The following is a 26526-nucleotide window of genomic DNA, read 5'->3' as shown; positions in this document are numbered from 1 at the left end:
TATTAGTCGTCTTATTAAGTAGCATTAGGGATCAGCTTCCTGTCGGATCTCGTGATAAAGAACAGCTGCCCATCAAACAGATCATCCCCTTCAACGTGTGACGCAGTCAACCGCAAAGAGCTCTTTCACATCACTTCCGCGTTCTGTTGTCAGGTCGGCTGACGCGCAGGCACTAGGCATTAGGCATTAGGCACTAGTTGGAGCCCAACAAACCACGAAATGCCGTTGCAATGTTAGTCATTTAACCAGTGCCCGTCTTTTCGCGGAGATTACCTGCCAACATGGCCTGCGCCGAGTCGGATGTCGACTTGTGGACGATTCCCCTCGTTGCTCTCAACGTGACGGTGAGGAAGAAGTTGGGACTTTATCTAAACCCGAAGCACACGGTCGCCGCGGACTGGATGGCCGTTGCAGAGACCATGGGCTTCACTTACCTGGAGATAAAGAACTACGAGGCGTGCAAAGACCCCACCAAAGCCGTCCTGGAGAACTGGCAGGCCCGGACCGCTGATGCGACGGTGGGGAAGTTGTTGTCGATTCTCGCTCAGGTGGAGAGAAAAGACGTTGTGGAAGACCTTCGTGCGTCGATAGGTGCGCCGCTGCCTTTTCAATGCGTTTTTCTGTCTTACTTTCAAAATGCTTTTTTATTTATTTTTGATAGATAACCCAAAGCTTTGCTGTTAAGCAGCTTAATAACTTAAGATCGTTCCCTCCTTTTTTCCTGTGTTTCAGGAAATGATTCACATCCCAAGTAGCCCGAATCGGGACGATAGAGTACCGCAACGTTGTTTTCCGGTATCAGCTGGCTTCTGTTCAGCCAGCTGTGGCCCAATGTTTGCCAAGGTTGCCAGATTTGGCCAGCTCCATTACATTTAGCCACATTTGGACACGATCTGAACGGGGTCAAACCGTTTTGGCTACCTGGGTTGTAAGAAATCCCGAAAAATCTCAGATGTTGCAATTGCTAATATGATAACAACCAAGTGAAACGTGTATGCGTGTCAGATTTGAGCCACCTTATTGTTTGACTGTATATGTGTTTGTCTGTGATGTTTTTTTGATGAATGCCTGTTTTGATGCCAGATGAAGATGTCAGGAAGTATTGCGAGAGCCTGAAGAAGAAAGCTGAGCCCCCGCTGCAGGTTCATGAGGTTGACAGCTGTGTCCCTCGCACCCCGGAGAGGTTTGGAATGACCACAGAGGATGACCCCGAAGGTCAGGATGATGTAATAACTCCGTTCAAGAGTCTCATCATGATACTTACTATACACAAAGTCACCCATGAAATACACACTCATCTGCATCGCGTGCTGTAAATATTCCTTGAAATCTGCTGTCCAGAGGTTGATATTATTGGTTAAATCGCTTCAGCAACACATTATGTGTTACTCAACACAAGTTAACTAATCAGTTCTATTCTGTAGGAGGTGATTGGTGTTATTGTCACAGCCTCTGTGGAACGTCCTGTAGGTTACCAGTTGCCAAACTCTACTCGGAAGTGGAGTAAACACCAAAAACACTGTTCTAAATGTTTCTAATCTGTAACCTACTCGACCACAGCAGTTGTGAGCTGCAACAAATCATTCAGCAAGTTTTCAATGTGTTTTTTTCCCTTTCAACACAAAGATGGCGAGATTGCAAGCGTGCATGCAATGCGCATAAGATAAAACCAGCAAAAATGAAAAAGATGGGCCAAAAAACATTTCCCGCTTAGCAGCATTCAGACAGAGAAATTCGAGTTGCAGTGTGCTCATGATGGCCAATTTATTTGTTGAACCTGAGATAGAAATTGCAGCATTTTTTTTATTTTATTTTTTCCTCCTTCAGCGGTATCGCACAGGAAAAGCTTGAAAGAAAACTCTGCTCATGATCTGACAGCCTATCTTTAGGCTCAGTTGTACATTTGCACCCCAGCTCCATCTCCTCTTGCACAGGCTTGTGGTTTCCTGGTTAGTCGATGCGCTTTTCTCAAGAATAAACTAGATTCGATTGCACCGGAAAAAATGATTTGTTCCTCGTTAAGTGTGGTAAGCTGTTTTTGCACCACTGTCCCCTGAGGTATAAACAAAGTGTTACTCCCATGTAATCGACCTTCTCTGGATCCAGGTGCTCCTGAGATGTTTGACGCCTTCATCTGTTACTGTCAGAGTGATTTTGAGTTTGTCCACGAAATGATCCGGGAGCTGGAGCAGACGGACTACAGGCTGAAACTGTGCGTGTTTGACAGAGATGTCCTCCCAGGCGCCTGCGTGTGGACCATCACCAGCGAACTCATCGAGAAAAGGTGGGATGTGGTCACATGCAAACCGGTTGATTTTATGTGCAAATCAAGCAGGTGTGACCCTGAAACTTAAAAGTCTGTCAATACAATGTGAAAGTTACACGGATTATGGACGGCTAACTTGGCTGAAAACTATCCAATTTTGAATTCAGACACAGAAAGTCACCTGAGAACCAGACTAGGGGAACCACCCCTTGAAATCTGCATACTTTCCATTTGTAAAACACGTTCCATTAAATCACATTTGTCCCCATGTCTCCATCTGTGCAGGTGTAAGAGGATGGTGGTGGTGATTTCTGATGAATATCTCGACAGCGACGCGTGTGACTTTCAGACCAAGTTCGCTCTCAGTCTCTGCCCTGGTAAAAACTGATTTTTATTGAGGGTGAACGACTCATTTTCTGACGTGTACCTGTGTGTGCGTCTAACTTGTCGTTGCGTCTTTTTCAGGAGCTCGAAGTAAACGGCTAATTCCAGTGGTGTACAAGACAATGAAAAAGCCTTTCCCCAGCATTTTGCGCTTCCTCACCATATGTGACTACACCCGCCCCTGCACCCAGGCCTGGTTCTGGATACGGCTCGCCAAAGCTCTCTCCCTGCCCTGATCAAGGACCAGGCAGTTAATTCCGTTTAAAAGTGCCTTTTCTATTTAATTGAATATAAAATGTTTCAACAGTGCCCAAATTTGACAGGATAAAGGCTCAAGTATAGCTTGTTATCCACATCTTGTTGGCATTAGAACCCACTGATGATTTTACTGTGCATTTTAATGCTTCCATTCACATTTCCTTTTAAGATGACCGATTTTTGTACATAATTATCATGAAACTTAAGCTACACAGGAGCACCAAATATCAGCAGAGCTGTCACTGCACAAAGCCATTCCGTGTTACAATAACTATAAAAGTTATAGGTTTTGCCTACCAGTGTTTTTCTATGCTGTGTGCTTCGTGTAGTGCATCTGTTTATATGCAAGATGAAATGTACTGATTTCTCTGTAAAGGCTCTGTATGTGTGTTGAGGTCACTTCCTCTTATTAGTCAACTTCTCGATAGCAAAGAAGAGATTTAACTGGGGAGGGAGAGATATTATGACTGAGATACTTCCACATGCTTGGTTTCATTTACAGTCTCCTTGTCTTTAATTTGATCTGTTCCTCGTCTGAATATGATTTTGTTGAAAATAAATGTATTTTTTTGATAGGGGTATTTCTAATTTCTTGAGTTCGCGCATGTGCCGCCATGAAAGTACAGTATGTCCTGTAAGTCTGCGGCGTGATTGTGAAAGTCCTGTGTTTGATAAAAAAAATCCACCACCAGCAGAGGTCTCTCACTCAATGCTGTAAAAAGGAACAGCACAGTTAACTAAAAAGTATCCAATCAGAAGGCAGCATGTGTTATATTGTCCAATCAGAGAGCAGGACCACCCAGCGCAAAACTACTCTTTTAAAATATCATTGGTGTTTTTCCCTAATTTTAGCCTGTTAGGTAGCACTTCCCAATTGGATAGATGACCTCAAATAAATAATTGATTGTATTTTTGTAAATAAGGAAGGCTTGGAAGTGGGTATTGTTAATGTAAAGAGTTAAGTTGGTGTGTGAATGTTACTTACGCCTGCAAGGTGCGACTCTGGGTAAAATAAACTGACACACAAAACATACAGCCATTGTAAAACCCTTCGGTTAACTAATTTAAACATGTTTCGACAGTGCTTGTTAAAGTGTTCAAGTGAAAATTAAAATACACATGCGCAAACGTATGAGGGACGTTCCGTGATGCAAATCTATAAATCGGATGGAATAATTCTATTTTTCGCATTGCCTTTCAACAGCAGCAAAGTCTTCGTCACCAAACAACGGCAATTAATTTCCTCCAACTGACCACGGAAGGACTGCGGCGCTCGTGCGGTGTACCACATTCAATATGTCCGCCACGAAGGTTCACGTTTGCTCAGGAGGAATGCGGTAGGCGGGGCTGCTAGGCTAGTGTCAAACTTTGGGAATGACAGGAGTGCTGCAGGATTCGCAAAGAAGGGGAAGTGTCGCCCTTTTTGGTTCTGTTTGGATTACTTTGACTCATTTTCACGCACAGTCCCTGGATTCATCACCTCTGTACAGATAGTTCGGTCTCAGCAGAATCTTCAGCCATGTCGGAGGACCTGAACTCCCAACCCTGGTCCATCAACAAAGATGATTATGAGCTACACGAGGTGATTGGTATGTGATCATTAGCTTGTTAGCTTAACGTATGTAACCGGCAGTAAGTGAATTTCTTGCTGTTAGCTCACTTAAGGCAGAGGTTACAACGGCGAAGGCGCGCTTAATATCTTTCAGGTGAAAAGACGAGCAGGAGCCATCCTCTTTCTTAGCAAAGGCGTTTGGCAAGTTGGCGACCGAGCCGGGCGGTGTTATGACTTGGAAACAGTGTAACGCTTCCATTGAGAGCGTTCATCCTGTCCAATAGCGATATTTCGATGCTGTAAACGAGCCTTAAAATCTTACAGTGTAAGCCAGGCTCTGACTATTTGCTGGAAAAAAACTGCTTTCGTTGTGATGCCGTCAATTAATGTGAATTGCCCGCGTGATACTTTGTTAAATGTTGTCTAATCGACTGGTGTCGAACTAGTTCTGGTTATGTAGACAGAGCCCAGCCAGCAGAATACTTTTTGAATATTAGTGACATGGCAAATGTACAGTCGGGTTGTTATTCAGGAAAGACGCTGCACTGTATGGGCTTCAGTATCAGCCGCAACGTTTCTGCAGCCGGACAAGAGACTGAAACTTGTACCGATTGTGTGTTCACGCCCATCTCCAATGTTCAACACACTACGCATTCTTGTGCAAGTACTCGTATCTTTTCCTTATGCACCAATATTAACAGCAATGTCAAAATACACCATTATGAGAGGAAACCAGGCCTGAAAAATCTCACCCAAGTAAAAGAGCTAAAGCGTTGGCAGGGAAATACAGTTACAGTATAAGACTAAAAGCACTGGCTTAGTTACTCTGACTGATGTAACCTCACAGATGATTTTCTCATTAATCATTAATACTGAAACTTGTCTGCCAGAGGTGGAGCTGGTTTGAACTCCTTTAAGTACAGCGACACCAGCTGAATCTGAGGAGCCCTCAGATGATTACCATCAGGGGAAATCAGAGGAATAAAAGTTCAGCTTCATGCCTCTGCTGTAGTTTCCAAACTTTTTATTGAGTTTATTTCTCATTCTGTTTCATATTTCCATGATCTATTGATTTGTTGAGATAATGGATTATTTAACAGGGTATTTAGATGAAACTGTGTTAGGGAAAGATCTCCATCTGGGGATACTGTTAAAACTAAGACACCCCTGACATGTTTTATTTTAAAGGCTTATATCAAATATTGTGTATAATCTTTCTTGGTTACTAGTCACAATAGTAACTAGAGAGGAAATGCAGTAATAACTAGTCACTAAAATCTGTCAGATGAACATAATGGATGACAGCGTTTCCCTCTTAGATGGAGTTGAGCAGTATTGGAGTAGTGGCACTTAGTTACTTTTCTCTACTCTGCGGGACCTCTTCCAAACCACACAAGATGCCATTACGTCATGAGTCCAGAGACTGATCTTTCTGAGGGTGGGTCTTACATTTTGGGCCATTTTACTGCCTGATTTAATCCAGTTACGCGAGAGCTCTTTTGAGAGGATTATTCAGTATTATGGGGCTCCGAAACCTCACGGAAACCTGGACCAAAAAAAAAAAGAGATTTGACTATTTTCTGCATTGCTTCATCGGTAACACTTTGTTTAACCTGGTCTGGGATTAAAGCTTGGCTGGGTTAATCTTGCTGTTTTTTGTAAATAACCCAAACCTTTCCAGTGTGACCACCTTTCTCGCGCGGCATGGCCTACGAGTTATCTCATCAGAGCAATGGATGACATGTCCTTCCTTTAGTTGACTCTTGTGAAAAAGGGAGGGCGTGTGCGCTGCCTCTACAGGGCATTTAGCAGGCCCTAAATCAACTCTTTCTTTACTTCTTAAACACTCAAACCAACACCTAAATATCCCCGTGGAAAACGCAGACAAGGGGAACCCCTCAAGATAACGCCGTGCAATTTAGCGTGCACACTATTGCATGTTTATCTGTGGAAATTGTTTGCGCGTTTAGCTTGGTTCCTTTTACTCATTTTGCAAATGAGCTAAAGGTGATAAGAAGTTGTGCTCCTTAAATCTGAAGTGGGCTGTTTACCTTGTATGTAATCTAAATAAGCCTGACCCTCTGTGTGCGGCTTCATCTTCAGGCTGAACACGCATTTAACACCAAAACTGCTCCTGTGTGACGTCAGTGGAGTCTTCTCTGGGTTTTAAAAAAGCTACTCGTGCTAGGATTGGTTGAAAAAGTTGGGTGCTAAATCTCTGAACCCGCTCAGACCTGATGCAAACATGTATGTTTTCCCCCCGTCAAGCCTGATGTGATGCAGCAACATTTTTCGTTCTTTAAATACAGGTGAACATGTGGGTCAGTGTCATGTTAAAACAAAGCTGGACGTTTTAACCAATCAAACTCTTTCTATTATGCATCTCCAGTTTCTGAGACATAAGTGATTTTAATATAAAGTAATTATCATTTTGATTAAAAAAAAAATTCTTACAGCTTTTTATTCTCTATTTGAAGTGCTGATTATTTATCTGTCGGTTGTTGTTCCAGCTTTTTATAATCATATAATCGTGTTAAATCTCAACAGATATTCATGAGCAGAACTAAACTGGGAGCAGGATCAAGCCCACCTCTCTTCTCCACCCAGATAACAGCTTTTAGGTGGATACTTGCACTACATATATATATCTATATGTATAATGTGTGTGTGTGTTATCGAGGATGACGCTGCAGACCCACTTTGTCCAGCAGAGCTATTGTTTTGGTAACTTCCCGAGGCAGAGAGGACTTGTTATTACATGGTTCACGCCCACTCCGTTTCACCCCACCGAGCACTGGATCCTACTGGACGGAGCTCATAGGAAAATCGTGCTGTTCTCTCTGTTCTTTCTCCGATCTTGAATCATGGTTTGGATCATTGGTGTTGGAAAATCTGGACTGGAAACTTTCCGTTTCCACTTCTTATATATCCACTAGCAACCCTGTTACTTGCTGTGTCCCTCAGACGACGTTACAAAGCTCGGTAGTTACCACACATGGCCGAGGAAACCTTTCATGTTAACTCCACATCAGCTTACCTGCTCAAAGGCAGTGGGTGCTGCTCGGCTTGTAGTTATGTGCGACATTTCTCATTGTACCTTTGGACAATGTGTGGAATGCTCACCAGGTATGCAGAGGAAATGTAATAAAAGACGAGTGACGTCAGGCACTAAACTGGCCCGGGTGAGGGCAGGAAAGATGAACTCAGACCTGAGAGCCCTACTGCTGCACATAGCTCATGAAGGAAGATATTGACAGGCCTCACACAGTGACCTGCCCCAGTAAGAAGCTAATTCAAGACCAGGATAATCTAATCAGAAACGATTCTACTTCACTATGTGCCTTTTTGTGCTGAAAAAACAGTGAATGTTCTGTTTTCACCTTCTCATCAATGTGAGGTATCGTGTTGTTGGTCCACATCTTATGTGAGTAGTGGTCCATAAGGGCTGTTAAATGAAGCCTTGGGACTAATTATAATAATCATAAGTAGGAAGAATGTGGCATAAATCTGGCTCATATAACGAACTGTACACAGCAGATGCAGACAAGGAACTAAAGATAAAAACCATGTGGTGAAGAAGCTTCCAGGGTTAAATGGCCTGTTGGTATTTTTATAGTTTTTTGCGATGCTTTATTAATTTGAATTGTTGTTTTAATGCATTAGCCACGTCTGTGTCCCAAGCTCATCATTCCGCTCATTATTACTTTGTGTTTTGCTATTTTCTCCCTTGATAAATTCCATGGGAATGCAGCAGTACAGGAGGAATGCAAACTGTCGACTCCCAAAAGAGCGAGCATGTTAGCTCATGAGGTTAAACCCTCACTGGAGGGTGTTTGGGCTGAAACGGGGGTCCGCTGTGAAGAGAAATCTCTCGTCTTTCATGACCCATTCACGCAGTGCCAGGTTATAACGTGAAGTTCGCCAGGGTTCCCGCGCCAGGCGTGATTTGTTTTGGAAGAAACATGCTTACAGAAAACACTGGCTGCTTTTTCAAAAGATCACGGTTGTTTTGGCAATGGGATCGAGTAGTTTCACACATCTGCCGCTGTTTAGTTTTTCACCAGCCAACAAGTTGTTGCGCATGTGAAAAGTGCACGTTGGGAAGGATGATGGGTCGAGATGGTCACGTTTCGATTATAAATCCCCAGTTGCACTTATTTTTTCTCCAGTATAATTTACGGTCTCTGATATTTGCAAATGACTTTAGGGATGAGTGTTGGCTCTTGTCTAATCGCACAAATGCTACTGTGTAACAAGGGTTCCATTAACGCTTTTTAAAACCTTCTCTTCAGGTGTTTTGGGGGCATTTTTTGTGACTCCAGTGGTTATTTGTAATGAATTTCCTTGGGGCTGTTTGTACTGACACAATAAAAAATTAAACTGAAATAAACTGTACGCACAGAATCTGTCATGGCAACAAATGGGAGATCAAACAGCAACGCTTACATAACTCGTCAGCATGCCATATTTTCATCTGGCAGCTGGATCGTCTTCATTAGATTTTGCCTAACGAGGTAACTTAATACGGAGATTTGATTTAGTCATCCTCCTCCAAAACAAGCGTGATCTTGTTGTTGTACGTCTTAAAATGGCAAACATCAACGCAAGACCTCGGAAGTGTTTGCTTTAATCTATGTGGCTGACCCTGAAAACAGCCGACACGTTGATTTATTAACTGTTTAACGAAAGAGAATCGAGTAAATGATACAGCTTTATGTGCTGCTTTTATGTCGGTGCCAGACTGCTCAGCTGATTAGATGTTGGCCTCAGTTCTTCAAAGCCACGGCGCTACGGCAGAGCTTTCCTTTGTGTGCTTCCTCTCATTCAGACTGAAAGGCTGTGATATCGTGTTGTCTATGAGAGCAATGAAGACGTAACGGCTTTGACGATATTTTATATTCTGTAAAAGTTGATGTTTATCTGTTTTGAATTGTGCCTGTATTTAATGCCTTAATGTGAAAAACCTGTGATTATCTCTGGTTCTGAATGCTTAATGCTACTTTGCTTTAAAGCTTTTGATAGAATCTACAAATCCTAATGTTAATACACATTAATATGACCACAATTACAGGTCTGATCCTGCATTATTTTTTTACCATAAGCCCCCTTTTTTAAAACTCTGGTCAAAAAACCTGCTAACATCCGCTAGCACTGGTCTTCTAAGTGCAATGTGAAAAAGCAGCCATAACATCTCATATAGAGATCAGCGTTTCTTTGTGTCTCGTAGCCTGATTATCTCAGAATGGTATGATGAGAAACTGGTCCGACACAGCCTGTAGGAAACGGTGTGATGTCATCCTCTCATCTTGAAGCGGCATGCCTTTCCTCTGGGAGGCAGAGGTATTGTAACTGTAAGTTTTAGCTCTCAGAGCACCGATGACAAACCTGCGACTACACGCGATGGGAAAGGCTTTGTTCAACACTTCTTTCAAATTTCAGTGGCATGGCTCACTAATAAACCATTGATTTGAATGCAACACTGTGCCTTAGCACACAAGCTGTACCGTATTTAACTCCCATTTTATATGGTACATTGTTTTTCATACATTTCATTAATCTGCTCTTGTGCAAGAATGTATCCAACTTTAAAGAAATGATCTATCGTTCACAGTTACAATGATGCGACTTCAAGAGCCACGGCGTTAGGCTAGCCTTTTGTATCCACACCAGGGCCGAGTTGATGCCAACAACCGCCATATCTCTCTGTCACAACGTGTACTGTACCTGGCATATGGTGCCAGGTAGAGAGAAACACAGATTAACTACCTACACCTGCATGTATACGGTTACTGAGAGACGCTGCAGGAGCCAGTCGCCTTGTACAGTGGGCGGAAGTCGGGCCATTTTTGTGCATTATTTCTCCTCACTGCTAAATATGTGAGCTGAACATTAATAGATACTAGATAGATGAAAGCACAAACGACTGCATGCTGAAATTCAAACCATAAGGTCAATATTTCGTCGAGTTCCCAATTAATGGGTTAATTAGTTTCTCTGGGTCTTATTTGGCTCTCGAATCCTTTTCCCTTACAACCTTGTCGTTCCCAAACTCAACACTCTTCCCCTGTTCTGTCCTTTTCGTAAAGCAGCCACTCTTGCTGCCCCGTTCGTCCAGCTTCCCCTGCCTACTGGCTGTTTGTTTGTGTGTAGGAATTCACACTCCGCTGCTTGCATGGAAACTGGGTCCCTGTGGATCTGCCCGGGCTGAGCTCCCCATCACTGGCCCACCTCCAGAGGTTTGTTTGGTATCGATGGCTGCGGGAGGGGCCGGGGAATAAAATTTACAGCGCACTTCTGAGCGATGGTGGGGTGATCTATGATGATTTCCACGCTGGAGAGCTGAGCAGCGCCAACCACACATTATCAGTAGCTGCCAGTTAATAGATGGTACCCATTTTATTCACATAGTGTGCATTCATTCAGGATTATTAAGATATCAGTTAATGGAAATTACAAGGAAATTGCATTCTTATTAGATTATTAAAGAGAGTAATAGTTTGTTTTAATCACAGACCATATATTAAATAGAGTTTAGCTATTTTTTTCCTCTCTCTGTCAAATTGCCTGAAGGGATAATTACCCTGAATGAAAGCAGCTGGGTAAAAAAGTGGACATTTCCATAGGGACGGTTTTACTTTTTAATTAAAATCAGGGATTTTTTTTTTCTCTTCTTCTTCTTTTTTTTTTAATTATAACCCTGTTTCAAACTTCAGTGCACCTCTGACTCAGTGAGAACTCCAAAACAATGAGCACTTTGTTAATATTTGGCCACAAGCTACTATGAGTTCAAGAGAGGTTCGGAGAGGCTTGCCGGAGGGTGAACCAGCTCAACACTCACTTTAACACTTACAAGAGCTCATTTCCAGAAGAAAGCGTCTCGTATACGCCTGGAAAAATGGCTTCGTGTGCGAGTCCATGGCGTAAACCGCTAGCAGATAGTGTGGGGGGGCAGTTAAATGACCTCATACATTACAAGAACAACGGGCGTACCTCTCCTGGGGAGGCTTTTGAATTTCTTCTAACAGTATAAGGAGCAACCTTTGCTATGAGCCTCCTCCTGCCGAAGCTTCCTGGGGCTGTGCTTGGTTTAGCAGCGTCGCCCCTCCATCAGGCCCGCTTCGTTAGCCAGGATTTGGGAAAGCTGATTCATAATTGATGAACCCACATTTACCAAAGAGAATAACAGTGTTTAACCCTCTTAAACTCTGGAGGATTTTGAGGTCATGAATGAAGATTAAATTCACCCTGCAGCAGCCTTGAATTTTGGTTTGTAAGCAGGGTTAAGCACATCCAGCTCACTGAAATCAGTGTGCTGTTTGTTCCAAGGTTGAATTCTTTTAACAGCACAGATGCTCTTAGGACGATTCTGATCACTGAGCACGGAAAGTCTCACTGCTTACTTTTATAAAAGGTGTTGACACTGACCCCCGCAGGACCCACCGGGGACCGAGTGGACTGTATCGATTTCAAGTACATCGACTGAGCATGAGCCAGCAGAATAAAAACAGAAGTTACTGGATGCCGCCTCAGTTCTGTGAGGCCAGTGCTAACTCTGATGTGAAGAGAAACAGTTTGAGAAGATTTCCACTTAATTAAGAATTGAGCATATAGATTGGCACCTTTTTAATTATACTCTTTGTAGAACTTATGGACTTGAATATCTTTTGTCCCTTTATCCCAAATGCTATTGATATGCTTTATGACTCAAAAGATTATCTTGATCCTCATTTTGATTGAATATTATTTTGAATATTAAACTGAGTGGTTAGCCAGGCTGGTAACCTTTTGATAACGCTGATCCACCCTTTACCCTCGGTCATAATAGGAGTGACATCACAAATACATACAATTGAGTTTCCTTTGTGTAGTGGCATGACTGAACTTTAGAGAGGTTAATGAGTTCAGGCATTTAGAGGGTCAAATCACTACTCCTTTGTTTCAATGAGCTTAGGCAGTTTGGGTATTTGATAAGAATGCCTTTTGGATATCTTCCAGTAGAGGTTTTTTTTTAAGGGTTTTCCTTCTGGAAGAGAACCCTGTGATGCAACCAGAGAATACACTATGTCTCATCTGAGCTGGGAGTTCATTCCTGGGAAGAAACACCATCTCACAAAGGCTGCTGCAACCGCAAACAAAAAAAAAAAGAAAAAGAAAAGAAAGGATGCATGAATGGATAATCACAGTGATTATATGTTGTTTTTCTGTTGCAGGGAGTGGGGCCACAGCGGTGGTTCAGGCAGCCTACTGTATACCACGCAATGAGAAGGTGGCCATCAAACGTATCAACCTAGAGAAGTGCCAGACCAGTATGGATGAGCTGCTGGTAAGCCACACAACGCTGCTAAGCAGCTGCACTTTGCTCAGGAGTCTGTGTTAACAATTCACGTGTGATCCAAATGACTCCTTAACAGCACAAGATTTCATTTAAGGTCTCTCTTCTGCACATGTGGATGGAGTTAGTTCTACCTCTGCTTTTCATTAGTCCTTTTCTCGGAGCCCTCATCCAATCATCCCCGTCGCTTCAAACACTATTCTAGTTGTTCTCTGAAGGAGGGCTCCACTTACTGCCAGGAAACGGTTAGACCTCTGTGGGGCATGTTTCTCAACGCTCTGCTGTCTTTATGCCCTCGATCTTGCGCCGGCAGCTCGGCGCACCGTTTGCTGCGTGACATGCGGTTTACAATGCAGCTCCAGACAGCTCCCCTGCAGATAGAAATAATCAGGTGCTTGTTAGTGGCCCATGTACCTGTGGTGTCAATGAAAAGAGCTTGGATTTGTGTTCTGCATTTTTTTTTTCTTACTTGAGCAACATGTCTCAGGTTTTTTTGGTCTGGCTTTTAAGTCAGAAGTGGCAGTGATGTATTTTCCCACAGTACCCACAAAAAGGTCTGTTAAAAGAATAACCTGTTGGAAATCAGTATTGTGTAAGCCTGTATGTATAAATTGAAGATCGTGCCCAGAGATCGCTTGCAGGTTACTCACTGCTAATCTGTGGCAACGCTAAACTGGGAGGAGACCTTCTCCCACCCGAATTCTGGAGGATGAATCAGGGGAATGTTGCTCCCAGATTCTCGGAGCAGGCGGTCACATGGAATACAGCGCGATCGGATTTCCTGCCTGTGGTTCCCCCCACAATTCCACAGCCTGCTGGGTGCCCGCTTGAACAGCAAGGAAGCATTAAATTGAACCCAGATTGCCTGTCTTTAAAAAAAAAAAAAAAAAAAAAAAAAAGCAGCTTTAAAGAAGGGATGAAGCAAGGTTTAAAGCAGCCCAAAGGTTTTGTCCCTTGTCTGAAATTCTCTGATGCCAGAAAAGCAATCATTTGTCATATTTCAGGGTCATCATATATAGTTAAATGGGCCGGTGCTTTTATGTGATTCGGACTGGATCAGATGTTTTGGGGACTTGTTTACAGCCAGCATTGACTATAAAGTCTTCCTAATATTGGCCTCTTTAATGCAGCGTTGGTCATTTTTCAGCTCAGAGTGATTTAAGAAAGCCAGTCGAGCCTGTATGTAAGTATTGGGTATTTCTGGCAGAAGTCTGAATATCTGTGAGCTTGAACTATTTTGCAATAAGATCGCCCATCCGTACACATCGTCATCATTTGCAGATCTGCATCTTCTTTACATTTTAGCAGGTTTTAGTGTGTGTGTGTGTGTGCATGCTTCAGTGAGATTGAGTCATAGTAAACTTGTGTGTGTGTGAGGCTCTGAGGAACTAAAAGTGACGCAACATTGCCTCTATAGAGGCCTCTCTGTGTGTCTGCCATCACTGTGGTTCTGTGGCACCAGTTTGTGACCCAGCACTCTATTCAGATTGTCACAATAGGTCATTTATTTGTTGCTCAGTTTCAAAGTGCTCAGACTTGGCAAATACTAAATAGAACAGGCCTAATATAGAAATATACAAATAGCATGGACTGGTCTACTTCCTGGGAAAGCTTTACTACTTTTGCAGGTTAGATGGGCTTAAAGGGCGTAGTATCCAGTATCACCTCAGCATGCCATCATTGAAGCAATAAGTCACCGTCGGTTCTTTTTAGGAAATCGGACGACGCCACGTATCTCTTGGAAGTGACATTTTAAAGAGCTTTCTGCTTCCTTGTTTCATTACTTTTTCCATTTATTATCTTTGTTGTAATTGTGCTTGGTTCATTTCTCCTCTGAAACAGTTAAATGCGAACTTTTGAGAAAACGTATTAGCCTAAAATAGTTAATTGTTAAACAGTAGTAGAAAAAAAAATCCGTCCTGATGTTCATGTTTGTCTAAAGTAACAATGAACGAAGGAAAAGTATTTCTTTTTTATATTATTTTTAATCGTTTTTGATAGATGAGGGAGTTCTAGTTTGTACAAAGGCAGTGTGAAGGAATATTGCTAATTAAATGCAGCTCATAAGCACAACCCTGATGGTCATTATCTCATTTCATGTCATGCTAATGGCTTGCACAGGTTACCAGGTTACATGGGCTTATTAAATGACTCTAACTTCATAATCTAATCAAGATATAGCAAAACCATTTGTGGTGCAGAAGTCTTTGTGCGTAGCAACAGAGAGGAGTGTGTGTGTGTGTGGTGCACTTTGCAAGTTGGCTGAATTGAATAACACTGCTCTAAATGCCTGTGTGTGCTAGCATGAAGTCATTGCAACACCCACCCATCGCTCAAAGACTGCAGCAAAGACTGCTTGGAAAGGCGTTTTGTAGAGGGTTGATAGTGCAAAGTGTCAGATTGAGGATTACCCAGAAGTGGTATGAGATGTTTCGAGTTCTGGGAATATTTCTGGGATCTTTGCAGCAGCCGAGGTTTACTGTGACTTAATCCTCTAAACAAAGAATCTGTCTCGTTCTCACAATGAGTGCTGGCAAAGATGGGAACACCTGCCAACTGCCAGATTACCATATCCTCCATGTTATCCCATTGTTGTTCCTCTCTGGGTCTGCTACCCCACAGAGCTGTGGTCGGAGTGATGAAGGAGATGCCTAATAATCTAAAAGGACAGTTGTTGTGCAGAATTTGCTCCTCAGGACTGTTGTCTTCTACATGACTGTATGCAGCTAAACACGTCTGTACCTGTCATGGGCCAGTGACTTTGTTTCATGCAGAGACTGTCTCCACCCTTATTATGACTCAGCTCATGCTCTTAACCCTCTTTTTTTGTTAAATGTCCTCCGCGTAGCGAGGTCATTTTGCCAATGAAGGCATTGACCGAGACCCACAGGCTCAATAGTGATGACTTCGCATTCTGCTGCTAATGCATACGGTGTAGGCTAAGCATTTATGCTGATGGAACATCTGACCTTGATTTCATAATATCTGACCCAAGACCTCTTTTGATGGCTGCCTTTAACAAATCCCTTTAGCTCGAGTGTTCAGGTTTGTCCTTTGACAGGCTCGTGGTGCACCAGTCATGATTAAAAATAAAAGTTACTATAATAAACAAAGACTGCAGATGGCGGGTTGGCCCTCTTGATTGGGAAAGGCTGGATAATGGAGGAATGACTCACTCGGTTCCATAAGTATTGATTATCATAAAGTGTCATGAGTAAACAGAATGAACCTCTTTAACGCTGACTTGGCATATTTATCATACATAAATTTAATGTAATTTTGCCAATTTTGAAGCTGCTCTCTGCCCATTCCAAAGAGCAGTTAAACTTTGCTTCAGGAAAAAACAACAACACAAAACTGTTCACTGTTCATTTCGGTGTCTTTTTAACTGAAGAATGTGGCGTGTTGAGTGGTACAAACCCGAATGGGCGGTCGTAACATGACAAGAAATTATGAGGCAAAAAACTCTGGTCCGCCCGTAAGATGATCTTTATGCGATGTAGCAAATGGCCGTTTCCTGCTGTAGCAAGTTTAGAATACTTTACAGTTGGCCTTGAAGGCTTTAAGTTATTCAGGCCAGTTCCATGGTTCCATGATCATTTCACAATGAACATGCATTGTCCGGAGTCACATCCACCCTTTAACCTCACCTCTATCTCCAAAAAAACCCCAGTTGGTGATGGCGAATGAGAGTGCCCTGTTGTTCAGACTCTACTGATACCCCGTTCGATCGTATCTTAAGCTTTTAGAAAAATTTGGATCTTTTTCTTGATGAATTAGATGTTATCTTTAGGCTGTGGCAAACCTGATGCACAACCTGAGCTAATTTGCCTGCCATAAGTTAGAGCCATAAGGGGCAGCTCTAATTTAGAAGGGAGAGCAGTCGGTAGGTTGGTGGTTCGATCCCTGGTTTCCCCAAACCAAATGTCAAAGTGTCGTTGGGCAAGACACTGAACCCTTGTGCATGGCCCGTTACGCTGTGTCGGCTAACAAGTGTCTATGCGTGTGAATGCAGTTTGAGTGGTGGACTAGATCAGAAAAGCACAGTAAATTTACCTTTTCATCAATTACTAAGAACCTTATTTACAGTTCCATTCTTAGACAACATCAAGAGTGTAATCATTGCTCGGTTATGCTTTCCTGATACGGTCAGATGTCACTTCAGTGACATCATTAGCGCTGAAATCCCCGGTGACCGTGACCACAAAGATGCTGTGGTTTCAGACAAATCGTGAAGAAAATCAGCTACATTTCCTTGTCTCTTAGGAAATGACTTCTCTTTCGAAGGACTTCGGGTACGGTGGTGAAGTGATGGATTAGACATCTGTGCCAGCATTACCTCAGCTCTCCTACTTTCCAAGCTCACACCCTCCCACACACACACAAAGAAAGCTTTAAGGCTGTTTAAAGGGCTCAGCACTAGCTGTCTTTTTGCCTCTGCATAGCTGTGCATTAAATTAGCGTCGCCTTTTTTTTTCTCTTCCGACCACTGACGTCATTAAGATTTCAACCGTGGCACTACATTTCTACAATAGCTGCAGCAGAAATCTTCCTGCCACGTAATCTTTAAAGTGCTTGAAAAATGGGTCTCGCCGCTTCAACGAATGTTGTTGTCCGATACAAGATTGCCTCCGGTTCAAAAGTTTCGCTCAATTTCTCCCAGATGACAAGTGACAGGTGGGGTTTTACCTGATTACAGTCGATTGATGTCTGTTGTCAAACAGCTGAAAGCAGTTCTGATTAATTGTTTTTTCTCTGTCTCTTCATGCTTTTTCTCCCAACAGAAAGAGATTCAGGCCATGAGTCAGTGCCACCACCCCAATATTGTGTCTTACTACACCTCCTTCGTTGTAAAGGATGAGCTGTGGCTGGTTATGAAGCTGCTCAGTGGTGGTAAGTGCATTCTTGTCACAGACATACAAATGTACAGTTATCGTTTGCCCGGCAAGAGGACCTGTTCAGAGATGTTTTGGCATGGGCCATCGGGATGAAAGCGTTCCAGGAGAAACATCTGGATGACTTGCTGCTGGTGATTTTAACTGTTATTTTAGGGAACGTGACAACACTGATTCCCATTGTTTCCCCTGTAAGCTGCAGCTATCCCTGGGGCTTTAACTCAGTACAGAGCAGGAGCTAATGACAGGGCAGAGGTAATAACAGCCCACATGGCAACCATGTGGCAGCGCTGCAATTAACAAGTGAGAGGAGCATGAAGACGAGGCCACCGTGGAGAAAAATCCTCCAAATGCAACAGCTGCATCTGCATTGCATTTGTACCGTTTCATTTGACTTTTACCTGCAACATACTTGAACTACAGTAGCTGTTGGAGCTAATGTGGTTCTCCATCATCCTGTGAAGAGGAAAAAATGTTACTTCTGACTTGTTAGAGCTTCTCAACACAAGAAGTACAGATGAAGCATCTCCTGAAGAAGCTCTGAGGTTAATGATGCAAAACAAAGCCACTAATCTCTATCCACACCGTCTCACACATTCAATTGTACAAGCACAGTTTTACCCAGACATCACACACAAATCTTCAGTCTTTCTGCTCTGGCTTCTTCCTCTCAGGCCCCTTTTGTCACGCTGTAACGGATAATGCCCAGGTGGCATGCCTGGCTCCCACAGATGCACTCAAATGGCGAGCCCCTTGGCAGCTGTTTTCAGGGCGCCGTGCCCGCCAAGCGACGCTTGAGCAGACGGCCAGCCTCACAGCAGGGGCAGACACAACTTGAGATGGCCTCTCTTGTTCCCCTTATTCTAGTTAAACACAAGCCCTTGATGTTGGGTTTTATTATGTGGAGTAATTAAATGATAACCGTGGCTGCGTCTGCCATGGAGACAGACCTAAATGAGGTCAAGTTTATGGAAAAAGGGCCACTTCTTGTCTTATCCTGTGGCCTGACGGGGCATAACAAAAAAAACCTCCAGCCTCGTTGTGTCTTCTTTCTTCTGATTTTGAAAAACTTGACAATTTGTCAAACAAAGCTCTGAAATGTTTTCATGCCGACAGCTCCTTTTTCTCCTTTTTTCGAGGACAGTTTAGTTCCATTGCTTTCTGTCTCCTTCTGCTGAGAAAAGGACGTCAGACCACATGCCGCAGTACTTACTCAAGCTTGTTAAGCAACATTTTTACATTTGCTCCAGGTGCTCCGACCAGGACGTGGATAGTTAGACAGTAACATGTCAGGATATCCTCTCATTTTAGTTGGATTTTCTACAAAATATGTAGATGGCACGCCACTTGTTTTTAGGAGACATTGTATTGAACATCTTTTCAACATCTTCTCCACTTGTTCCACGTGGAATATCGTTGATATTCTTTTATCTCGTTCTATGTCGCTTTTTTTAATTGGCATGCTTTGCAAACGCAACATTTCAATGGGCCTCAGGTGATTAAGAGCATCTTAGTAAGAGTCCTGCCTCCGTTTTTGACACTAAATCATTGAGCCGTTAATTCTAAATGGTAAGATAAATGTGATGCTTCATAAATGGTGTATATTCCCCGGTCCCTCCGCCCTATTGCGTTATAGATTTTGTGTCATATGTTCTTCAGCCATTTTAGAGCTCTAGTCTTAATTCGAATCCATTGAAGGCCAAACTTGTATCGCAGAGTTTTGAATCGAGCACGCTGCAGGCGTAGTGCTTTTCAAGAAATTCCTGTTCTGAGTGTGACATGTGAACAACAGCTCCATTAGAGAGCTGCAGAACCTGTCACTGCTCGAGTTCACATCAAAGAGACATCCACTGAAAGCCACAGGGACAGAATATGAGTCATGCCATCGCAGGCAGGGGAATGCATTCCCGTTAGATTAATGCGCAGCTTTCCCCGGCCTACAGTTGCTGCTGCACACCTCAGCTGAATGCCACTTTGACAAGATTCCTGGCTGGTTGTTGTTGACTAAATTTAACATGTGCAAAGGCTTTGCCAAGCTTGGGTTTGTGTCAAATGTGGTTCTCAACCCTGCTGACAATGCTGAAGGGGAGCTTTAATGGTGACTCCAGGCTTGTAGAATGATGTCAGTTCTACTCTACTGGCAAAGTTACCTTTGTTGGCTCAAGAAGGTCCTGTTTCCTGTTTTCTATCTGTAAAAAGTTTTGCTGAAGGCTTTTTTCAGCCTTAGCCGAGCATTTTTGTTTCTTTTTTAAATTCTTTTTTTATTTCACCCATCTCTTTCGACAGCCTCTTCCATTCCCTGCCCTCACTTCCTGCTGCCAGCTTCATTTGGCATGCCACATAGGCCTTTAACACAGTTGGCACCAACTCTCATGTCCTTCATCTGCTTCCTCATCCAACCGCCACTCCACCCTCCCATCTTTTACTCTCTCATCCTCTCCCTTGGTCTCAAAGCCCCTGCTCTGAACAGAAGAATAGAGAGATTGTTAAGGTGATGTTACTGTGTGAAGAAAAAAAATCTGAATAATCTGGCACGTAATTTAAACGATGATGTGGCATTTTCCCGAGTGTTTGCATTCATACAATGCGCTCCGCTGTCAAGACTTGATTTCCTCACAATGATTTGCATAAACTCTTCCTCTGGGGCTTTAAACAGGCCCCATTCAAATGAAGCAACCAGGTAACTTGCCTTTCCCATGCAAAATGGATCTTTGGATTGTTAATCTGTCAGTCAGTGTCAGCTTGCTGAAACGGCCTAATGAGGCATGAAGAGTTCAATCAGTAAGAGGCTGACAAGGCTGGCATTTAGGGAACCTCTGAAGGCTGCATCATGCTGCGTGTGTGTGTGTTTCAGGACAACTTAAAGGAGACTTTACTGTACATTATCTGTTAAAGTGTTTACAGTACCCTGTTGGTTATACCTTTACTTTGCATTTAAAGGAAAAATTTGACAATTTGTTGGAAAAATTAGACACCAAATGTTTTTTTAGTTTAAGAGATGTTGTATCCTTGTACAGGGCAGCTGTTACTGTCTGTTTTCAGTCTTTATATGAAGATAGTAAGGTAGTATGAAGTGGAAGGTAGTGCGAAGTGGACGGTAGTGCGAAGTGGAAGGTAGTGCGAAGTGGAAGGTAGTGCGAAGTGGAAGGTAGTGCGAAGTGGAAGGTAGTGCGAAGTGGAAGGTAGTGCGAAGTGGAAGGAAGTGCGAAGCGGAAGGAAGTGCGAAGCGGAAGGTAGTGCGAAGAGGAAGGTAGTGCGAAGTGGAAGGTAGTGCGAAGTGGAAGGTAGTGTGAAGTGGAAGGTAGTGCGAAGCGGAAGGTAGTGCGAAGCGGAAGGTAGTGCGAAGCGGAAGGTAGTGCGAAGCGGAAGGTAGTGCGAAGCGGAAGGAAGTGCGAAGAGGAAGGTAGTGCGAAGAGGAAGGTAGTGCGAAGTGGAAGGTAGTGCAAAGGGGAAGGTAGTGCGAAGTGGAAGGTAGTGCGAAGTGGAAGGTAGTGCGAAGTGGAAGGTAGTGCGAAGTGGAAGGTAGTGCGAAGTGGAAGGTAGTGCGAAGTGGAAGGTAGTGCGAAGAGGAAGGTAGTGCGAAGTGGAAGGTAGTGCGAAGTGGAAGGTAGTGCGAAGTGGAAGGTAGTGCGAAGTGGAAGGTAGTGCGAAGTGGAAGGTAGTGCGAAGTGGAAGGTAGTGCGAAGTGGAAGGTAGTGCGAAGTGGAAGGTAGTGCGAAGAGGAAGGAAGTGCGAAGAGGAAGGTAGTGCGAAGTGGAAGGAAGTGCGAAGAGGAAGGAAGTGCGAAGAGGAAGGTAGTGCGAAGAGGAAGGTAGTGCGAAGTGGAAGGTAGTGCGAAGTGGAAGGTAGTATGAATTGGCATTACATGAATTGGACTAATTTGAACAATATAATTTGATGAGAATAAATTGTGCCATTTCACAGTATAATTGGATTCAGTTGAAAATGTATCTTTAATGGTCTTTAGATTACCTTTTGTTCCCTCAAAACGATCCTGTTGAGCAGGGGCACAGTGTTAAGTGCTGCGCCCAACTGCTTTGTCACCTTCTAACATCATTTTAAATGAATTTGCGAGCTCACCGGGGCAAAGTTTCGGCCTAATTTGGGCTCTGTTCAACCCTGCTGTCCCTATGAGCCCTCCTCAGTGTCATCCTTTGGCTTTTCGTGACTTTGTCTCCTCTGTCCAGCCATTTCAAATGTGAAATTAAAGATTGGGCAAAGTGCAGAGAACTGTGAGCAGAGAGAGACTGTATGTGAAGGGGGAACAGAAGAAAACTCAATTCATACAATCAGACGCGCACCAAGGATGATATTCCTGCCTTTCCTTGTCTTGTTGAATGGCTTTGTGTTTTTCACTCGATGCTGAATCACATTATTTGGTGTGCACTGTCAGAACGAACCCGTTCACCCCTGCTCTGCCTCTTTCTCACTGTGTCCATGACTCTGCAATAACAGCGTCTAGTCTCGGGTGGCCCGTCATCGTCTGCTCCTCTGGTAAGGCAGTGAGTGCTGGACTAAATGCTAAAAGGACATCCTGAAATGCTTTAACAAAGTGAAATCTTCATATGTCTTAGCTATAAAAAAAATAAAAATAAAGTGCTGCAGCTTAAGTTGTGCGTGTTCGAGAGTCAGGGACATATCGATGGAGCGGCAGTGCGACGTTTGAGTTGATGTCTCACTGCAGCACAACAAAGCTCGTCGGGCAGTTGGCGTTCTCTCCGGTTCTCTGCTTTGTCCCACTTCATCAGTGTTGCACAATTTTCTGTCATAGCCAGTGCAAGTACTGGAGCTCTTTTCAGAGTCGCGCTCTTTATCCTGCAAAAAGGCACACAAAGGAAACGGTGCACTCTCGGCAGTGTGACTTTTCAGCGAGACGGCTCCTTTATGCAGCAGGAGCCAGGACGGGGGAGACGTGGTGATTTGTCTCTTTGGCCCTAAACAGGCCAGGTCAGCTCACAGAGCCACACTGGCTGCCCATTGAGTGAGGACAAAGAAAACAGACAAATAACTCCGAATGTTGACGTACACACCTGTTTTGAAAGCAGTTTTATGTTTTTTGTCAGATTTGTACCACATTAGAATTCACATGGATTATATCGTTTCTGGTGTTGTTTTACTGAACAACTTAAACTGACCTGCAGGGACAAAATGTGACACATTTGTCAAATTTTGGAACTGTTTTTATTAATCCTATTTAATAGCAAGCTCTTAACTCATTCAAATGAAGCTGAAAACACTGATTCACACAAAATGTCCTAAATAGCAGGAGGTTTTTAAAAGGTGCATTTACTGTTTGAAACAAAAAATATCCTGATTCCATATTTCTTGAAGAGGTCCGCTACTGCATCATTTTCTTTTCTTTCTGACATTTCTGTTCTGTTTTCAACAAAGAAAAGTAAATAAGCATGACCTCTTAAGGCTGGCTTTTTTTTGTTTTGCCAGGCTCGGTGCTGGACGTGATCAAGCATATCATCTCGCGAGGTGAGCACAAGACGGGCGTCCTGGACGAATCTAGCATAGCCACTGTGTTGAGAGATGTGCTTGAGGGCTTGGAGTACCTACACAAGAACGGACAGATCCACAGGTAGGTCGCCTTCCATACCGGTACCACTGTAAAACTGACACGGGGATTTTCATCCCGATTAAGCACACATGCTTTGTCTGCCTTCATGTTGAGGGTTTATGAAAGAGAAATGCACGGTGCTGCTCCTGACTTTCTCCTCTCCGTAACACACTACAGTGTCAGTCTACCAGTTAGACAACATGGGACATTGTGTTTCAACAGTGGACAGATTGAGTTTGTATTGACATAACTTTAAGAACACACCCACCCACTTTCAGATAGTCATCTATATACTAGATTATTTTTGGAATAAATTAGCATTTGAATGACTCATTTAATTTTATGTTTGTAATACATAGATTTAATAGGGATACGTAAGCTTAATGAGACATGCTTATGTAAAAACTTGGGCTGCTCTCTTTGGGTTCATTAATTTCCTAAAGGTCAAAACAAGCTGCCTTCGAAGTTTCCGTGTCAGATCAACTGCCTCCGTTATTTTGTATGTAAGGCAGCAGCCTCCTACCAGCCCCTCGTTACGCAGCTGCTCTTTGCCCTGCCCTGCCACCCTAAAAAAACCCACATTGTTACACCATCAGCTCTCTGTTCGAACATCCTGGCTCCCACAGCTTCCTCTTCTCACGTTTTGCTGTCCCTCCTGTCAGAACAACAATGCATGATGAGAGGTGAGTTGCTGATGGAGAGAGATATCCTGTTCTGTACAGCTCAGAATCCTGTCATTGCAAAGATGATGGCACAAAAGATATCGTTTGGCATGATGCGGCCTGCAAGGCCGTGTCCCCGCATATATTTTATCTACAGTTTGTTTCAAACCTTTTCTAAATGAGATTTTATTATTTTGAGTCCATTGTACGGATGTTTTGCTAAACAAACTTTAGCTTCGGAGCTTCCAGCTCTTATTCACATGTCAGTGCTTGAAAGATTTTTAAAAAACAATCCTTCTCGATGTATCCATGAGTTACACAGCAGTCAGAAGTTTGGAGTGTTCCAACTTACTTTGCACATGCCCACTGTTGCTTAGTGCAGTGAGCATATTCTGAACATAACAAGAATGCTGTTTTTTTTTCTGGGCTTTCATCCCCTTGTACTGTAATGTCATGTTGTGCAACAACTACGTTTGTTTGGCTCTGACGATTCCACCAGAGCAGGATGAGCACACTGCGCATGCTCTGAATGTTCTTCTCGTGTATTTCAATGTGTCTTTGATGTAGACATTATCACCACCTTCTGGCCCAGCATGATCATTTCAACCTTTGTGGGAGTATTATTACAAACGAAGGGAGAAATATCAGTTTGAAAAATATCTGGAGTCGTGTCCTCCAGTTAAACTATAGCTCTACGTTAAGTTGACTTATTATATATATGTTCTCTTCATGTGATCTTGTCAGACATTCTGTTTATATTAAGTTGGTCCTCGTTATGCTGCCAAAAGACCTTTTGACCAGTCAAGCCATGGACAAAGAACAAGGTGTCCTAGAGTGTTTTGTCCCATGATGTCAGTAATAGGTCCTTTGGGCTTTGTGGATTGTGGGGAGGGTTTATTTGGAGTTTCGGCTTGCTTCCCAGAGATGCCACAGATCAGATCCCATCAAATTTGCATTTGGGAAGTTTTGAGGCCTGGTGAATACGCTTGGTCGTGAACACACAAATATGAATATTAAACCACTTTTAAGTGGTGAAAGTATTCCAGCGCATACATCAGATGAGATGCTGATTCTGACCGCACCGACAAATTATCTCATCGTAGTTGTCTTTTCCAGGGATGTTGGATTACGTAGCAGTAACCTCTATGTAGCAGTGAACCAAGGAGATGATGGCAAGCAGACGTCGCAAGCCATAAGCCCCAGTTTCCCAGTTCATGCATAAAGATTAAACGAGAAGGTCGTTTCCAAGAAGGTCTGTTTCAGTTTCCAAAACTGCGCTTCCATGTGGACGATCGGTTCAAATCAGAATAGCCGTGTTCATGTGTACCAGCTTTTGTTGTGTTCTTTTGAGCAGTTTTTCCCAGTAGAGTGTTGCACTGTAACAAGGCGAGCTGTGTTACTCACTTAACCTGTCAGTAGTTTTAATGTTACGGTTGATTGATGTATGGTGGCACTCGGGATATTTTCAGAGGGCCACTTTTGCTTCTAAAGGTAGGGGCAGCACTGGGATCTGTACAAAGTAGAAGCAGCACATATGACCAGTGAGACATGAGAGGAATGGGAGTAATTAGAGCGTGGAGGCCTGATCTGTAGGCTTAACCAGAGACATTTACCACAAGACAGTGAACTCCTCCACCTCCTTATTCACAGCAGCTTGGAAAGTCATGATTCAAAGATGACACTTGTCTTCTAACTTTAACAGCAGGTAGATGATACACAGGATGAAAATCATAAGCATCGGCTGCATTGAAGAAAACCACCTTCCAGGTTTACAAGTTTGCTGGACTTGTGAGGTACCGTGCTTTGACTGTTAAAGTACTGGTGAAGGCAGAGAGGATTTTACTGTGCATTTGAGGAAAGCTGGCTAAACACAAAACAAAATGACTGACGAAGAAGAACATATGAGAATTGAATTCAGCACTATGGAAAAAAGCTATCAAAATATAATTACTAGGGGAAGATAATTTTATGGTCAAAGGGGTGCTCTTAAAATAGGGGAGAATGGAAAAAGTATTTCATCCTCATAGGAGACCCACTAGGCATCTAATAAACAGTTTTTTTTACAATCCTGTTAGGGACACTGTGAGTCTGGCACCGGGATGTAATGTCTTAGGAGGTGACCCGGTGGAGCTGCAAGGTGCATGCCTGCCAGATGAGAATGATAAATCTCCCTGACAGTTTCATACCACGACTATTCCCACCTGGCCACTAGCTGGCTATTATTTTAATACGTCATAACCACGAGAAACCTCACATATCTTGTTCAGTTTTCTACCTTTCTACCTTTTGCTGAACACCTCCTAGGTTCTGGCAACATTTCCGCTGTGCCATTTAATTTGGCTTTGCACGTCACAATGTAGGCCAAAAGTATGCCAGCTACTGTTGTAACATATGGGGGGATAAGTACAAGGAGTTTGGACTAAGATTTATTTATTTTTTTTGTGTCTTCGCCATCTGCAACAGTTTTTCTTTGTACTTGCATGGTGCATTGTGTCACCACCCCCACCCCCCCCCCCCCCCCCTCTTCCTCTCCTGTGAATGTTAATGACTGTCTGCACTCTGCAGCCTGTTTCCCAGAACATTTCAATCTGCTGCAGTGTACCATAGCCACCAC

General features: G+C 43.2%; 2 protein-coding genes across 3 annotated transcripts in view; both read left to right on the top strand.

The window, feature by feature from the left end:
- Window positions 1-161: 161 nt before the first annotated feature.
- Window positions 162-3599, top strand: myd88 (MYD88 innate immune signal transduction adaptor). The gene is made up of 5 exons (XM_072378912.1): window positions 162-591; window positions 1084-1215; window positions 2107-2284; window positions 2552-2643; window positions 2732-3599. The coding sequence occupies exons 1-5, from the start codon at window positions 282-284 to the stop codon at window positions 2884-2886; spliced, it is 867 nt and encodes a 288-aa protein (XP_072235013.1). The 5' UTR covers window positions 162-281; the 3' UTR covers window positions 2887-3599.
- A 526-nt stretch (window positions 3600-4125) lies between these two features.
- oxsr1b (oxidative stress responsive kinase 1b) overlaps window positions 4126-26526 on the top strand; it is a 35517-nt gene continuing 13116 nt past the window's right edge. Inside the window, exons 1-4 of one of the 2 annotated variants that reach the window (XM_072378910.1) lie at window positions 4126-4497; window positions 12671-12783; window positions 17577-17685; window positions 23130-23271. In XM_072378910.1, the coding sequence (XP_072235011.1) occupies window positions 4428-4497; window positions 12671-12783; window positions 17577-17685; window positions 23130-23271 (434 nt within the window). In that variant the 5' untranslated portion in view covers window positions 4126-4427. The remainder of the gene's footprint in view (window positions 4498-12670; window positions 12784-17576; window positions 17686-23129; window positions 23272-26526) is intronic. The other variant, XM_072378911.1, reaches the window with a different exon arrangement.

This window comes from Leuresthes tenuis, unplaced genomic scaffold (assembly GCF_036924035.1).
Source record: "Leuresthes tenuis unplaced genomic scaffold, fLeuTen1.0.hap1 SCAF_24, whole genome shotgun sequence".
Taxonomy (NCBI): Eukaryota; Metazoa; Chordata; class Actinopteri; order Atheriniformes; family Atherinopsidae; genus Leuresthes; species Leuresthes tenuis.
This window is presented reverse-complemented; position numbering and strand designations above follow the sequence as displayed.

What these genes read in the sequence shown, in the direction of transcription:
- myd88 (XM_072378912.1), top strand. Translation starts at nt 282, where the DNA reads ATGGCCTGCGCCGAGTCGGATGTCGACTTGTGGACGATTCCCCTCGTT. An exon ending in AGACCTTCGTGCGTCGATAG is followed by an intron (nt 592 to 1,083) that starts GTGCGCCGCTGC and finishes TTTTGATGCCAG; the next exon opens with ATGAAGATGTCAGGAAGTAT. An exon ending in AGCGAACTCATCGAGAAAAG is followed by an intron (nt 2,285 to 2,551) that starts GTGGGATGTGGT and finishes CCATCTGTGCAG; the next exon opens with GTGTAAGAGGATGGTGGTGG.